This window comes from Salvelinus sp. IW2-2015, unplaced genomic scaffold, assembly GCF_002910315.2.
Source record: "Salvelinus sp. IW2-2015 unplaced genomic scaffold, ASM291031v2 Un_scaffold3008, whole genome shotgun sequence".
In the NCBI taxonomy this organism is placed as follows: Eukaryota; Metazoa; Chordata; class Actinopteri; order Salmoniformes; family Salmonidae; genus Salvelinus; species Salvelinus sp. IW2-2015.
This window is the reverse complement of record NW_019944300.1, coordinates 113358-129852: the sequence shown is the minus strand read 5'-3', so window position 1 is coordinate 129852 and position 16495 is coordinate 113358. Positions and strand designations below refer to the sequence as shown.

Below are 16495 nucleotides of genomic sequence, written 5' to 3'. Positions count from 1 at the left end.
AACAAATCCCTGTTCTCAGCAGTATTGCATTGTTGTTGTGCCTCGAGATCCATGCATAACGACACTTTGCATAGAGAGGACACTATCACTCATTCATATATCTTTATGTACATATTCTTTATCCCTTTACACTTGTGTGTATAAGGTAGTAGTTGTGGAATTGTTAGGTTAGATTACTTGTTGGTTATTACTGCATTGTTGGAACTAGAAGCACAAGCATTTCGCTACACTCGCATTAACATCTMCTAACCATGTGTATGTGACAAATAAAATTTGATTTGATTTTTTATTAAACCATTCAGATAGTCCATTACACTTAGATCAAAGCACCTATACAAAAGTGAAATATGTGTCTGATTTCCGACAGAAAAAGTGGGATGGATGTTGAGTCTKTTCAGCAATATCCAACATAGCAACACTGCCTCTTTGATAGAATACAGAACCTCTCCAAAAACAACGCAGGAGACAAGAGAGACACAGGTCTTTGTAATTGTTAATACACCTCTTTGCCAGAAGTCATTGTTGAGTCATTGCATCTTTCCTGTGGCTCTACAAAACTGTTTTCAGARGACACTAATGCTTCCTCGTCGTCAGATTGGAATAATACTCAGGTTCAGTTGTGTCGACCTCGTCTGGCACTGCTCTGCTGTTTTCATGAAGCCCTGGTCAGCCATCATTTGAGAGATCTCTGTATAAATGTGTTCCAGTTCAGTGTTTCCCCTCAGGTCCACTTGGACTGTCACTGCCCCACATGTCGAGGAGGGCTTCAGTCTCCTCAATGCTCCAGGGGAGATCTAGTTCCCATGGTGATGGACAGCTGCCTGATTCTGGAGAGCCTAAAAAACTAAACAAAAAACAAAGGCCCAACGTTGATAGAATAACGTAAAAATAGCATTTACTGTACAGAGATTAGGAGATTGTTTCTTTACCTGTTCCTTGGACTTGTCCACCTGGGACCTSTCGCATGTCTGTGGCGCCGTTCGATTCCGCAGCCAGAGAGTCACAGGATAAATACTTGTTCCCAAATATTTGCACAAACTGATCATAGAATTTGCACTCCACTTTTTCCCCTCCAACCCTGGGAAAATAGAACATAACATTTGGTCGTTGACTCAATGCTTATTCCTCATATCTGGTTAGTTAATGAGGTTTGCTTATCTAACATGAGCATGGAAAACCTCTGACCATGAATACACAACTGTTCCATCAGTATGGCGTCTTCATAATCAATTTACAATTATAAATAGAGGTTACCAATTTCAGATCCATATCTTATCCCCCATGACTTACTGTTTGCTCTCACAGAACTGGCGGAAGTTGGCCTTTAGCCGCTTCACTCTAGACTGGCACTGTTCGGCTGTCCTCAGGTAGCCCTCGTTGGCCATGGCCTGAGAGATCTCGGTGAAAATGTGTCTGTTTTTGGTGCAGCCCTTCAGATCCTCCTGGACCTCGTCACTCCCCCAGATAATAGCAGGACCGCTACCTCCGCCTTTGTGCAAGGAGGAGCACTGCCAGAGCCCTGCAAAATGACCTCCAGCAGGCCACAAATGTGCATGTGTCAGCATATGGTTTCACAAGGGGTCTGAGGATCTCATCTCGGTACCTAATGGCAGTCAGGCTACCTCTGGCGAGCACATGGAGGGCTGTGCGCCCACAAAGAAATGCCACCCCACACCATGACTGACCACGCCCAAACCGGTCATGCTGGAGGATGTTGCAGGCAGCAGAACGGTCTCCACGGCGTCTCCAGACTCTGTCACGTCTGTCACATGTGCTCAGCTCAGTGTGAACCTGCTTTCATCTGTGAAGACACAGGGCCAGTGGCGAATTTGCCAATCTTGGTGTTCTCTGGCAAATGCCAAACGTCCTGCAAGGTGTTGGGCTGTAAGCACAACCCCACCTGTGGACGTCGGGCCCTCATACCACCCTCATGGAGTGTGTTTCTGACCGTTTTACCCGACACATGCACATTTGTGGCCTGCTGGAGGTCATTTTGCAGGCTCTGGCAGTGCTCCTCCTTGCACAAAGCGGAGGTAGCGGTCCTGCTGCTGGGTTGTTGCCCTCCTACGGCCTCCTCCACGTCTCCTGATGTACTGGCCTGTCTCCTGGTAGCGCCTCCATGCTCTGGACACTACGCTGACAGACACAGCAAACCTTCTTGCCACAGCCGCATTATGTTGCCATCCTGGATGAGCTGCACTACCTGAGCCACTTTGTGGGGTTGTAGACTCCGTCTCATGCTACCACTAGAGTGAAAGCACCGCCAGCATTCAAAAGTGACCAAAAACATCAGCCAGGAAGCATAGGAACTGAGAAGTGGTCTGTGGTCACCACTGCAGAACACTCCTTTATTGGGGTGTCTTGCTAATTGCCTATAATTTCCACCTTTTGTCTATTCATTTGCACAACAGCATGTGAAATTTATTGTCAATCAGTGTTAGCCCTTCCTTAAATGACCAGTTTGTTTCACGAAGTGTGATTGACTTGGAGTTACATTGTGTTGTTTAAGTGTTCCCTTTATTTTTTTGAGCAGTGTATATTATACACGTTGTATTTAAAGCAATGATCGCAGGCAYTGTTGTAAAAACGTAGGCCAAACACTGCTCAGGTGGTGAAATAAAATCAGTATTTCAAAAAAGTCACACACCTTTGTAATTTTCTGTACGGCTTCTGCTTGCAGGGCATTGCTTGTTTCCAATTTTCAAAAAATATCCGACAGTGTCGCAAATATATCTCAATAACAGGGTTATTTAGCTTGTTGTAGTAGTGTCAACGCAAACCAAAATGCTCTGATGCTATCTTGAACAAATATGGATGTATTTCTAATCAAAAACGTACAGCATTATCATAATCATTCTGCAGGACGAAATAGATATCTTTGAGCGCATAAATCATTCAAAAATATTAGGAGACTGCTTCTCGCAATTTGAACCTGGATGACCGAAAACAAAGATTCTGGTCTAAAACGCTTTAGTCCGGGTCGCATGAAGCCTGATTCCCCCATTGGTTGTGGAGAACCACAATTGCCCGGTTTTGCTATTGAAGGCCACTAGGCGGAGTAACCGCAACTTCCGGGTTGATTTTAAGGCCAACTGAGATATAGGCCAAAACATCCATATATATCATGTTTCCATGTGTTTCATATATTCATTATCCATATATGGCTAATCCCCTTTAAACAATAAAGTGTGTGTGTGTGTGAATTACACACTCTCCATTTAGAAACTCTGTGATACTGTATTTACTGTCGTTGCTTTGGCCTTTTGCCCTAAATGTCGTTTTTCTTTCATCACAGCTGATGAGGAAGAGTGTAGCCACATCAACATTGACAGACTTCCGGGAACGCTGGCGAAACAGACCAAACAGAACACGCCGGGGTTTGGGATTTGAGAAGTCAATGAGTTGTTCATTTTCTCGAAATCTAAAGAAACAACCTAGATTCGATACAATGTCTTAAGTATTTTAACATGTTTTTACTCCAACCTCGTGAAATTGACAAACTGACACCTTTTCATTTTCGTCAAAAGTACTTTATATCGAAGGAATGCCTTTGATTTGACTGGCCGCACATGCGCGGTTTGGCGTGAGACGCAACGACGTATTTCTACGCATATGCGCTTTGCTAGCCAACGTCGTCATGACATCGCCGAGTGTGATCGGGGATTTCTATTGGAGGAGCAGTTTTAGCCTATCTTCATACTGTATTGTCTTTGATGTAGCGGTATCCTGTGGTCCACTGTCCTAAACCAGGAAAAACAGTCGCGTTAGTCATTGCGAGATGGCTCAGCAATTGTTATTAAAAGTAATTTGCAATCATCAGGGAACATTGGACTATGCAGATCTGGCAGATATTGGGTGTGGGGCAGATATGTTCTGCGCTCTTGATAAACTTGTTGAAAACGATTTATGTTCTATAGCAGTGTCCAAAGGAAATGAACGCATTATTGCAAAAACGAAAGTTAGACGCTGCAAGGCTCAGCAATGTGATGGCTGCAATGATTTACACCTATGTAAATTGTATCTATTTGGGGACTGCACGAATAGTAGGGGAAGGTAAGCATAAAATATGTTTTATACGATATGGGCTAAATAGGTTGCGTTTAGACAGGCAATCAAATTCGGAACTTGTTTCCTTAATCTGATCTTTTTATTGCTGATGTGATTGGACAGAGGACCAATTATTGAAAAAAGATCAGAATTGGGCTGCCTGTCTAAACGCAACGATAGGACCAGAGAAGTCTTAAAGTAGGACAGTTTGTTTTGCATGGCCTGGTTAAACTCATCCAGGGCACCAGGCCATGCAAAACGAACTCGACCAAAGTTAGACTGTGTGCCTACACATTAAATGTGTCATTGCAACTGGTTATTACTATTATTACATTTGAGGTATTTCAGGCCAAAACTTGAAACTGCAACAGTGTTGAAAAATTCAATGGGGTTTAGATGTTGAATTAATTCAGCAAACTGAATTGTGCCTTGCATGTTTATTGACCTGTTTATTGATACTTTGACTCTCAGACGGACATGCCGCTTTGGCCATGACCTGCACTCTGAACACAACTCCAGAGTTTTAAGAGAGTATAAACTTGAGACGCTGAGTAGACAGGAACTCCGGCAGCTATTATTACAGAATGACAATTCCCTCCTTCCACCGGTAAGAGCCAACCGTTTACCTCTAACTGCTGATGTGGATCAGTGGAATGTGTGTGTCTGTGTGTGTGCAGGGCCAGATCCAGGCATAAGCAATGGGGTGGGGGAATCTATCGGGTCTCAATTTATTGTTGAGAGTTAGAATAGTGTAATACACAAGGTGCAATTTCAAAAWWWYWTTGTGTATCAGCAATTCTTCTCTTATTAGGTCAGTCACTGACAGTTACTCAATTAGTCATGTCAGCTAACCATTTTGAGATTGGTAAATTAGTCTATCCAGCTATCTAAACTTGTAGTAATCATGGCCAATACTGACCAGGCATGCAGGGCACATGCCCAGGGCCACTGACCTCCAGAGGGCCCCCATTGATTTTGTTAGTTACTTTCACTCAGATATCATTAACATGGCATAAGTCATGGCAAAATGTGTGAGGTGAGGGGGCAACCAAATCTCTCTTAGAGGCCCCAAAAGGATAGAACCTGCCATGTGTGTCTGTGTGACTGATGAAGAGGTGCTTTCTGAACATATTAAAATCCATTTGAATTCAATCACTTTTTGACAGCATCCCATTTTATGTAAATAAAACTTTCCATATGTTTGCCCATGGAAGAAGTGGTCAGATAGTGATCTTTTGGACTTGAACCTGTGCATGTTCATCCACTCCAAAATAACCGTCATCCATACTTCATGTATACTTTCCATTTGATGAATGGAAATAGACATCTGTTACAAAACACCAAAAAGTGCACCTAATGACATTCAGGGATTACCATTCATTAGCCTCCATTAACTGACAAATGTACCTTTTTTGTAGCCTGAAAAGTCAGAACACCTGACATGGGGCTGAAACTGTCCTGGGAAAACTGGGATGGTCACCCTAACACACATGGTCAACTTTACCAGACTAGGCTACAATGTGTATTACCATGAACTTCTAATAGGCCTACCGGTAGCCAGAGATGTTGTGGTAAAAAAAAAAAYAAGATGGGTAAACTCTGATTGCCGGTCACGGTGAAAAAAGGAACGCTCCCTATACTTTCAATGCATTTTTCTGAAAAAGGTGGGTAAATGGAATTTACTTGCTTTTACCCTCCAGTAGGCCTACAGCACTGCCGGTAGGCTACCCTGTCAACCGAGACAATTTTACACACATGAACACACGCAGAACGGGTAGCCTACATTCAATATAATAGGCCTAGGATTTGAATCAAAACATGTTTACACCCTACAGTGCATACGGAAAGTATTCAGACCCCTTGACTTTTTCCACATTTTGCTACATTACAGCCTTATTCTAAAATATATATATTTTTAAATACCCCATTATGACAAAGCAAAAAACAGGTTTTTAGAAAATGTTGCAAATAAAAAGAAACGGAAATATGACATTTACATAAGTGTTCAGACCCTTTACTCAATACGTTGTATGACGCTACAAGCTTGGCCCACCTGTATTTGGGGTGTTTCTCCCATTCTTCTCTGCAGATCCTCTCATGTTCTGTCAGGTTGGATGGGGAGCGTTGCTGCACAGCTATTTTCAGGTCACTCCAGAGATGTTCGATRGGGTTCAAGTCCGGGCTCTGGCTGGGCCACTCAAAGATATTCAGAGACTTGTCCTGAAGCCACTCCAGCGTTGTCTTGGCTGTGTGCTTAGGGTTGTTGTCCTGTTGGAAGGTGAACCTTTGCTCCTGTCTGAGGTCCTGAGCAGGTTATCATCAAGGATCTCTCTGTACTTTGCTCCAGGAATTATACATTTACAGTACATTCAGAAAGTATTCAGACCCATTCCCTCTTTCCACATTTTGTTACGTTACAGCCTTATTCTAAGGATCCGCACCTTTTTTTCAATTTTCGCCTAAAATGACATACCCAAATCTAACTGCCTGTAGCTCAGGCCCTGAAGCAAGGATATGCATATTGTTGATACCATTTGAATGGAAACACTTTGAAGTTTGTGGAAATGTGACAGGAATGWAGGAGACTATAACACATTAGATCTGGTAAAAGATAATACAAAGAAAAAAAACAACCGTTTGTTTTGTATTTTTTTGTACCATCATCTTTGAAATGCAAGAGAAAGGGCATAATGAATTATTCTAGCCCAGGCYCAATTTAGCACTGTATGTGCAAAGTTTTAGAGRGATCCAATGAACTATTGCATATCTATTCAAAATGTTGTATCAAGACTGCCCAAATGTTCCGAATTGGTTTATTCATACATTTTCAATTTCATAATTGTGCACTCTCCTCAAACAATTGCATGTTATTCTTTCACTCTAAAAGCTACTGTAAATTGGACAGTGCAGTTAGATTAACAAGAATTTAAGCTTTCTGCCCATATCAGATATGTCTATGTCCTGGGAATTTATTTTGTTTCTTACAACCTCATGCTAATCGCATTAGCCTACGTTAGCTCAACCGTCCCGCGGACGGGACACCGATCCTGAAGGATCGGTGTCAAATCTTTTTTTCCCCCCTCATCAATCCACACACAATACCCTATACTGACAAAGCGAAAACAGTATTTTTTTAGTTTTTTGCAAATGTATTAAAAATGTAAAAAACAGATACCTTATTTACATAAGTGTTCAGACCCTTTGCTTTGAGACTCGAAATTGAGCTCAGGTGCATCCTGTTTCCATTAATCATCCTTGAGATGTTTCTACAACTTCATTAGAGTCCACCTGTGGTAAATTCAATTGATTGGACATGATTTGGAAAGGCACACGCCTGTCTATATAAGGTCCCATAGTTGAGAGTGCATGTCAGAGCAAAAACCAAGCCATGAGGTCGAAGGAATTGTCCATAGAGCTCCGAGACAGGATTTTGTGAAGGCACAGATCTGGGGAAGGATACCAAAAAATGTCTGAAGCATTGAAGGTCTCCAAGAACACAGTGGCTTCCATTATTATTCAATGGAAGAAGTAAAGGGTCTGAATACTTATGTAAATGTGATATTTCAGTTTTTTATTTTTCATAAATTAGGAAAAATTTCTCAACCTGTTTTTGCTTGGCATTATGGGTTATTGTGTGTAGGTTGATGAGGGGGGGGGGGGGGAGAATAAGGCTGTAATGCAACAAAATGTGGAAAAAGTCAAGCGGTCTGAATACTTTCCGAATGCACTGTATGGATTTTTATGGTATTGTTTTCTCTTATTCAACCCACCTGCCACACACCCGCCATTCAGCCACACAATATTTAATGACCTTATACCTGCCCGCCCCGCGGATATAACTACGGGGACTGCAGGTTATAATTCAACTCGCACATTGCTACTTCAGAACAATTTAGCTAGTACACCATTGAAATGTAAATTGAAGTGAAATTTTAACTTCTAATTTCTACCACAAAGATGTCACCTTCTTCAAATGAGCGGACCAAGGCGCAGCGTGCATTGAGTTCCACATCTTTTTATACAAAGTGAACTAGAAACAAAACTTACAAAGAACGTGAAATTGTAGTGCCCAAACACACTAACAATATCCCACAAATGCAGGTGGGGAAAAAGCCTACCTAAATATGATCCCCAATTAGAGGCAACAATTACCAGCTGCCTCTAATTGGGAACCACACAAACCACCAACCTAGAAATCTAAAAACTAGATAACCCCCCAGTCACGCCCTGACCTAAACACCATAGAGAACGCGAGGGCGTGACAGTACCCCCCCCCCCAAAGGTGTGGACTCCGGACGTAAAACCTGAAACCAAATAGGGAGGGTGGGGGGGGGGGGGGGGGACTAGTGTCGGTGGCGGCGCCAGTGCGGGTCTTTGCCCCGGCCAGACCACGGGTCCGGCCATGGAGCCAGGTAGAACGCCGTGCCCGGACATCGGAGCAGAGGAGGGCCCCGGCCATGGAGCTGGGTTGGACGCCGCACCCGGACTGGGCACCGGCGCAGAGGAAGGCTCCTGCCATGGAGCTGGACTTGACGCCGTGCCTGGACTGGGCACCGGCGCAGAAGAAGGCTCCGGCCTTGGAGCGGGACTGGACGCTGTGCCTGGACTGGGCACCGGCGCAGAAGAAGACTCCGACCATGGAGTAGACTGGACGCCGTGCCTGGACTGGCACCGGCGCCGGAGGAAGGCTCCGGCCATGGAGCTGAGTTGGCCGCCGTGCCTGGACTGGGCACCGGGCAGAGGGGCTCCGGCCTTGGAGGGGGACTGGACGCTGTGCCTGGACTGGACATTGCGCAGAGCAAGGCTCCTGCCATGGAGCCGGGACTGGACGCCGTGCCTGGACTGGACATCGGCGCAGAGGAAGGCTCCTGCCATGGAGCGGGACTGGACGCCGTGCCTGGACTGAGAACCGGCGCAGAAGAAGGCTCCGGCCATGGAGCTGGACGCCGTGCCCGAACTGGGCACCGGCGCAGAGGAAGGCTCCGGCCTTGGAGCTGGACTGGATGCCGTGCCTTGACTGGGTACCGGCGCAGAGGAAGGCTCCTGCCATGGAGCGGGACTGGGGAGGCGCACTGGAGGCCTGGTGCGTGGAGCCGGCACAGGTGGCACCGGACTGGTGACACGCACTTCAGGGAGAGTGCGGGGAGCTGGCACAGGACGTACCGGACTGGGGAGACGCACTGGAGGCCTGGTGCGAGGAGCCAGCACAGGTGGTACCGGACTGGTGACACGCACTTCAGGGAGAGTGCGGGGAGCTGGCACAGGATGTACCGGACTGGCGAGGCGCACTGAAGGCCTGGTGCGTGGAGCCGGCACAGGTGGCACCGGACTGGTGACANGAGTGCGGGGAGCTGGCACAGGATGTACCGGACTGGCGAGGCGCACTGAAGGCCTGGTGCGTGGAGCCGGCACAGGTGGCACCGGACTGGTGACATGCACCTCAGGGCGAGTGCGGAGAGCTGGCACAGGATGTACCGGACTGGGGAGACGCACTGGAGGTCTGATGCGTGAAACCGGTGCAGATGTCACGTTCTTCAGCACGCCTGTGCTGCAGCATTCTCATCGCTACCACCTCTCTCCGGAACCTTTCATCAAATTCCTCCCCCGACTCCCAAAAAGGCTCTGTCACTTTCCTTGGGTCGACCGTCTCTATCGTCTCCCTGACGCTCTCTGGCTCTTCCCTCTGCTCAGCCGCCAGCTCCATGTGCCCGCCCCCCAAAAAATCTTCAGCTTTCTGTGGCCGTGGTCCCCAGCGTCGTCGCTGTCCTTCCTGCCAAGGAAGGGTCTCGTGTCATCCCATGATCTCCTCCCAGGTCCAACTTACTTTTCCCATCGTTGCACGCTGCTTGGTACTTGTTTGGTGGGATATTCTGTCACGTTCTTCAAAATGAGCGGACCAAGGCGCAGCGTGGATTGAGTTCCACATCTTTTTAATACAAAGTGAAACTAGAAACAATTGTGCACTCTCCCCGCTAATTGGGCAACTTTTGTAAATGTTTTGTTGACTGAGTGAGAGAAATGCTGTTAAATAAGAGGACTCAATGTACAATATCTTGAAATATGAGACGTTGAGGATTATAATAAATGCTGCTTTGATGTCATACAAGCAAGCCAAACACCTGTCCAAATGTGCACTTCACATTTTCTTATCATAAAACTCATATCATATACAGTGTCTACGTTTATGATCACTGTTTGTACAGTTACAATATGACATGGCATCATACCCTGAACAGAATAAGCCTATGTTTGTCTACTGTGGAAAAAAAATGCTGCTGCACAGGCACGTGAATGTATTCATGAATCCTTTTCTATGTGCACCAAAATTACAATCGGTTTCCTGAACTGCATTGTGAAAGCCTGACACTGTAATATCATATTTTATAACTTAGCTAGTCTTGTTGGCAATAGAACAAGCTTTCAAATCATGCACACCTGGCTCAGATTGCAATTGATAAAAATCGCTTGTTTATTTTTTATTATTATGATTTTTTATTTATTATGATATTTCCTGCAGCTATGGGAAAAGCCAATGGCGATGAGGCCATGAAATTTATAGCACGCTTCAGACAACCATGGCCAATATGACTGTACAGCAAATGTTGCAATGGTAAAACGTTTGATACAATTTTCACCTGACATTTTCACTCTAATTCCTGCCTAATATGTTGGCATGCATCATTCATTTTTTTACCAATTTCGATATTTTGAATAATGTGAAAGGCATTTTGCACTGATTCATACAGTATAATGGTTTAAAAACTGAATTTGTATAGTATTACCGTTATAGCCACATACTCTGCACTCCCGTTAAACAACTCTAAATCGCTTTGGCACAGTCATTACTTGCCGATATTGTTGCATAAACATTTGAAAGGTCTATAATTTTTACCGAACACAATGCCTTCAATTGCCCACTTATAGGCATGACCAATTTTTAGGTATCTTTATTAACAATGTGATATTCTGCTTGAAATAACATGTAGGTTAATGAAATAATCGAAAGAAAAATTTGATTATTTATTAGCCTAGTGGTAGGCATATATCATGTGAATTAGGCCTCATGTAAAATCATTGTCAAAAGCGCAAGAGGTACTGTTGCATGTAGGTCTAGATTATTTATGGGTTGATCATATAGAAATATCAACACAGTCTTTCAACTCCAAAGCAATTGCCTGTCTATGGTGCCGGATCCACTGACTCACTGCCTTTTTCTATATCAAGACACCTGCTGGTAACTCTTATCTGGTTAGGACAGCTCATGACGTGTCCTAAACATCTGTCGTCTAGGTGTGATTCTTACGACTAAAGATGCTTCTTGCATAGCTTTTTTATTGTCTCTATGCGCCACATTTATGGACAATTGTCTACCCTGAGATGCTTTGTGGATACGACCCCAACTCTCAGACGCTCAAAGAAGAGGTCGTTGCCCTGATCAGTGAGATGCACGCCATCCCTAAGGTACTCCCAGGGATACAGTACTTTATGGCAGAGTGGCAGATTGTGGGCATACGCCTGTCACAGAGAAATGCAAACACCAGCTGGTTGACGGAGCACTGTGCCATCTCTATGCGCTTGTTGATGTTCCCCATCCCACTGAAACATCCAACTCSTCTACTGTGGGATGTCAGAGTAGGTCACCGTTGTCAGATATTCAGATGACTACCTCCAAATCAGCTCACATCTGACGCACCAGGGCTGTCTCCTTTGTGTGTCCCACGTCGCGTCCACCGATGTGGATGACTATGATACATTCACAGTCACACCTCGCCTTGGTGAGAGAGAATATTTCAGAACCCTTCCATTAAGAACAGCTCATCCATTTTTTGCGCTCCTGTAGTCATCTAGCCACATTTTGTAATCGCATAGTAAATATTTGCTTCAGTCTTTGTTTCCTTGCTCTCACCAATTTGCTTTGAGCAATGATCAGTAGGATTATGAGCTGGGATCTTATTAATAAATAAAATGCACAACATTGTGAGGGTTCACAGGGAGAGCATGTGTTAAGCTGTATAATAATGTTGAATAATCACTTTCTGGTGAAAAACCATGGAAATTAAAAACAAAAAACTATGTTTTAAGTGAGAATAGGCATTGGTCTGAAGCCGYAAAAGAAATGAAATTCACARGAGCACCACAATGTGTCACGCCCTGACCTTAGAGAGCCTTGTTTATTCTCTATTTGGTTAGGTCAGTGTGTGACTTGGGTGGGCAAATCTATGTTTCTATTTCTTTGTTGGCCTAGTACGGTTCCCAATCAGAGGCAGCTGTTTATCGTTGTCTCTGATTGGGGAGCATACTTAGGCAGCCCTTTTTGCCAACCTTAGATTGTGGGATCTTGTTTTTGTACTGTTGCTTTCCAGCGCTACAGAACTTTACGTTCGTTTTTATATTTAATTTTTTTTGGGGTGTCATCAATAAAATAAAGATGTACGCCTACCACACTGCACCTTGGTCTCATTCCAACGACGGACATAACAGAAGATCCCACCACAAACGGACCAAGCAGCGTGGTCAGGAGGAGAAGACACGACGGAAACCCGAGAGGCAGCCCCCCKKAAAAATATTGGGGTGGCAGATGACGTGGGTGTCGGTGCTGAGGGGTGACTCCGAGACCGAGGAGGAATTCTTGGACCGTTTGAGCGAGGAGTGATTCGCAGTGGAGAGGGATGAAAGAGTTCGGAGAACTTGGAGTCTGGAGCAAGACAGTCACTTTGAGGAGCGTGTGACCCTTCAGGCACCATGCTTTGCGGTTACACGTACTGTGTCTCCGGTACGCATCCACAGCCCGGTGCGCTCTGTGCCAGCTCCCCGCATTTGCCATGCTAGAGTGGGCATTAAGCCAGGATGGATTGTGCCGGCTCAGCGCTCCTGGTCAACGGTGTGTCTCTTCGGCCCAGGATATCCTGCGCTAGGGCTAGGGTGAGCATCCAGCCAGGACGCGTTGTGCCAGCTCTACGCTCCAGACCTCCAGTGCTTCTCCTCGGCCCAGGATATTCTGCGCCGGCTCTGCGCACTGTATCTCCGGTGCGCCTTCACAGCCCAGTGCATCCTGTGCCAGCGCCCCGCAGTTGTCGGGCTAGGTTGAGCATCCAGCCAGGACGGGTTGTGCCAGCTCTGTGCTCCAGACCTCCGGTGCGTCTCCACGGCCCAGTATATCCTGTGCCAGCTCCACGCACCCGGTCTCCTGTGCGTCTGCCCAGCCTGGTAAGCCCTGTGCCAGCTCTACGCACCAGGCCTCCAGTGCAATTTCCGCCACCCGGTGGTAAGCCCTGTGCCAGCTCCACGCACCAGGCCTCCAGTGCGTCTCTCCAGCCCGATGTGTCCTGTGCCAGCTCTACACAACCAGGCCTCCAGTGATGATCCATGGCCCGAAGCCCTCCAGTGGTGATCCATGGCCCGAAGCCTCCAGTGATGATCCATGGCCGAAGCCTCCAGTGATGATCCATGGCCCGAAGCCTCAGTGATGATCCATGGCACGAAGCCTCCAGTGATGGTCCATGCACGAAGCCTCCAGTGATGATCCATGGGCCGAAGCCTCCAGTGATGATCCATGGACCGAAGCCTCCAGTGATGATCCATCGTCCGGAGCCTGCAGTGATGATCCATGGCACGAAGCCTGCAGTGATGATCCATGGCACGAAGCCGCCAGTGATGGTCCATGGGCACGAAGCCTGCCAGTGATGATCCATGGGCCGAAGCCTCCAGAAATGATGATCCATTGGCACAAGCCTCCAGTGATGATCCATCGTCCGGAGCCTGCAGTGATGATCCATGGCACGAAGCCTGCAGTGATGATCCATGGCACGAAGCCTGCAGTGATGATCCATGGCACGAAGCCTCCAGGGATGGTCTGCAGTCCAGAGCCTTCAGCGACAGTCTGCAGCCTAGAGCCTTCAGCGGGGGTTCCCAGTCCGGAGCCGCCTGCGAGGGTTCCCAGTCCGGAGCCTCCAGCGACGGTCCCCAGTCTGGAGCTTCCAGAGACGGTTCCCAGTCCGGAGTCCGCGACGACGATCTACGGTCCGGAGTCCGCGACGACGATCTACAGTCCGGAGTCCCCGGCAACGATCCCCGCACCAGAGGCGCCACCAAAGTGGGGGGAGCCTCAAGCGGAGCAGGGTCTGCGTCCCGCACTGGAGCCTCCACCGAGATGAGATGCCCACCCGGACCCTCCCCTATAGGTTCATGTTTGCGTCCGGAGTCCGCACCTTTGGGGGGGGGTTACTGTCACGCCCTATTCTCTATTTGGTTAGGTCAGGGTGTGACTTGGGTGGGCAAATCGATGTTTCTATTTCTTTGTTGGCCTAGTACGGTTCCCAATCAGAGGCAGCTGTTTATCGTTGTCTCTGATTCGGGAGCATACTTAGGCAGCCCTTTTTTCCCACCTTAGATTGTGGGATCTTGTTTTTGTACTGTTGCTTTCCAGCGCTACAGAACTTTACGTTCGTTTTTGTATTATTATATATATTTTTTGGTGTCATCAATAAAAGAACGCTTACCACACTGCACTTTGGTCTCATTCCAACGACGGACGTAACACAATGCCTATTCCACCCATGCTCTACCAAGGTTTTCCAGCACACAGCTTTGACCTACTACAGTAGCTATGTTGGTCTATTGTACTTCAAACTGTGTAGGCAGGTTGCTTAGGATTCAAACCTTCTCAAACAGCCGAATTCATACTCTTCAGGGGGATAATGGACTGTACAGTGTATTATTGTTGCATAACCATCTTTATTGCAAAAATAAATACAAGTACAAACAACTTTAAGCTACATCGAATTTTGACATCGGTAATGAACTGTCCATTGATCAGCACAGCAATTGATAAAACAGGACCCTATTTGAAACACAAGTGGTTTGTCAATATTTGTCAATATTACAGTTACAGAAATGAGGTATGCAGACCTGTTGGGCACATACTGACCAAAAAAGGATGTTATTTTTTCAATGACATGTATTGCTAAAATAAAGGTTTAAGAAAATACAGGGATGCACCACATTACTACAAGACAAAACAGTTCAATCAAGCCTGATCGTCTTTTAAGTATAAAAGCAAAGCTTGTTTTAATTACATTTTTTTTAAAGCATGAAAAGGTAGCGTAATGGTATAATGTCTTACTGTGGTGGGTGAAGAATCCAATGCTTTACCTTGTATGTGGTACAAACCACATTATTGTGGAAGCACCTCTTCTAAGAGTATGAATTAGGCTGTTTTATTCTCACTTAAAACATAATTTTTTGTTTTTAATCTCTTGAATGTTTTGGCATTAAGGTCCAAAAACTGTAGCACTTCTACAATGGGTAAATATGTATGGAAAGTTCTGTTCAAATCAATAGGGGTTCTGTCAAAAAGTGATTGAATTTAAATGGGTTTACCCAGTAGCTCTGTGTGTTCATCTCATGCTTTCTTGCATATAGAGTATGGTAAACAAGTATTTTAAAAGCCTTGTCACTCACTCTTTCAGGTGTGCAACTCTTATAACAAAGGCACCGGGCCATATGGCAACTGCCCTGATCAGGAGGGGTGCAGGAGACTTCACGTGTGTGACAGGTACATCAGAGGAACCTGTTCCTCGGGAGCCGACTGCAACAGGTGTCATGACTTCTTCGAACCCCACCCACAAAGGACTCTGCAGCAGAGGGGAGTGCCAAACGATCTAATGGCGTCCATGTTGTCCACCTACCGGAACATCCAGGCCATGAAAAGTGAAGGTGCCAGCGGTGCTGCTTCTATCAACAGGCCCCAGAGCTGTCCTCAGAGAAATATAGGTAGATGGCTGCAGGAACAAACATCAGGGTTGTGTTCAGTGGGGAATAATGTTTCAGAACAGTCACTATAGTTGTCTGCAAACCCTTACTTGGAAGTATTTCTCTATGGACTTGCTTGCCAGCCAGGGTTGGGGTCAATTCTATTTAAATTCCAGACCAGTCAATTAAATAAGTACAATGAAATTCCAATTCTCTGAAATGCTTTTCAATAACTAGGTTTCCATTAAACCTTTTTATGCGAGTAAAGTACAGTTGAAGTCGGAAGTTTACATACACTTAGGTTGGAGTCATTAAAACTCGTTTTCAGCCACTCCACAATTTCTTGTAAACAAACTATAGTTTTGYCAAGTCAGTTAGGACATCTACTTTGTGCACGACACAATTCAATTTTCCAACAATTGTTTACAGACAGATTATTTCACTTATAATTCACTGCATCACAATTCCAGTGGGTCAGAAGTTTACATACACTAAGTTGACTGTGCCTTTAAACAGCTTGGAAAATTCCAGAAAATGATGTCATGGCTTTAGAAGCTTCTAATAGGCTAATTGACATAATTTGAGTCAATTGGCGGTGTATCTGTGGATGTATTTCAAGGCCTACCTTCAAACTCAGTGCCTCTTTGCTTGACATCATGGGAAAATCAAAAGAAATCAGCCAAGACCTCAGAAAAAA

At 45.6% G+C, this 16495-nt stretch overlaps 1 protein-coding gene across 1 annotated transcript in view; it reads left to right on the top strand.

The window, feature by feature from the left end:
* The first annotated feature begins 3466 nt into the window (after positions 1-3466).
* The window catches only part of LOC112075159 (protein mono-ADP-ribosyltransferase PARP12), a 25418-nt gene continuing 12389 nt past the window's right edge, over positions 3467-16495 (top strand). Inside the window, exons 1-3 of the mRNA XM_024142191.2 lie at positions 3467-4053; positions 4519-4654; positions 15516-15819. Coding sequence (XP_023997959.2) covers positions 3779-4053; positions 4519-4654; positions 15516-15819 — 715 coding nt within the window. The 5' untranslated portion in view covers positions 3467-3778. The remainder of the gene's footprint in view (positions 4054-4518; positions 4655-15515; positions 15820-16495) is intronic.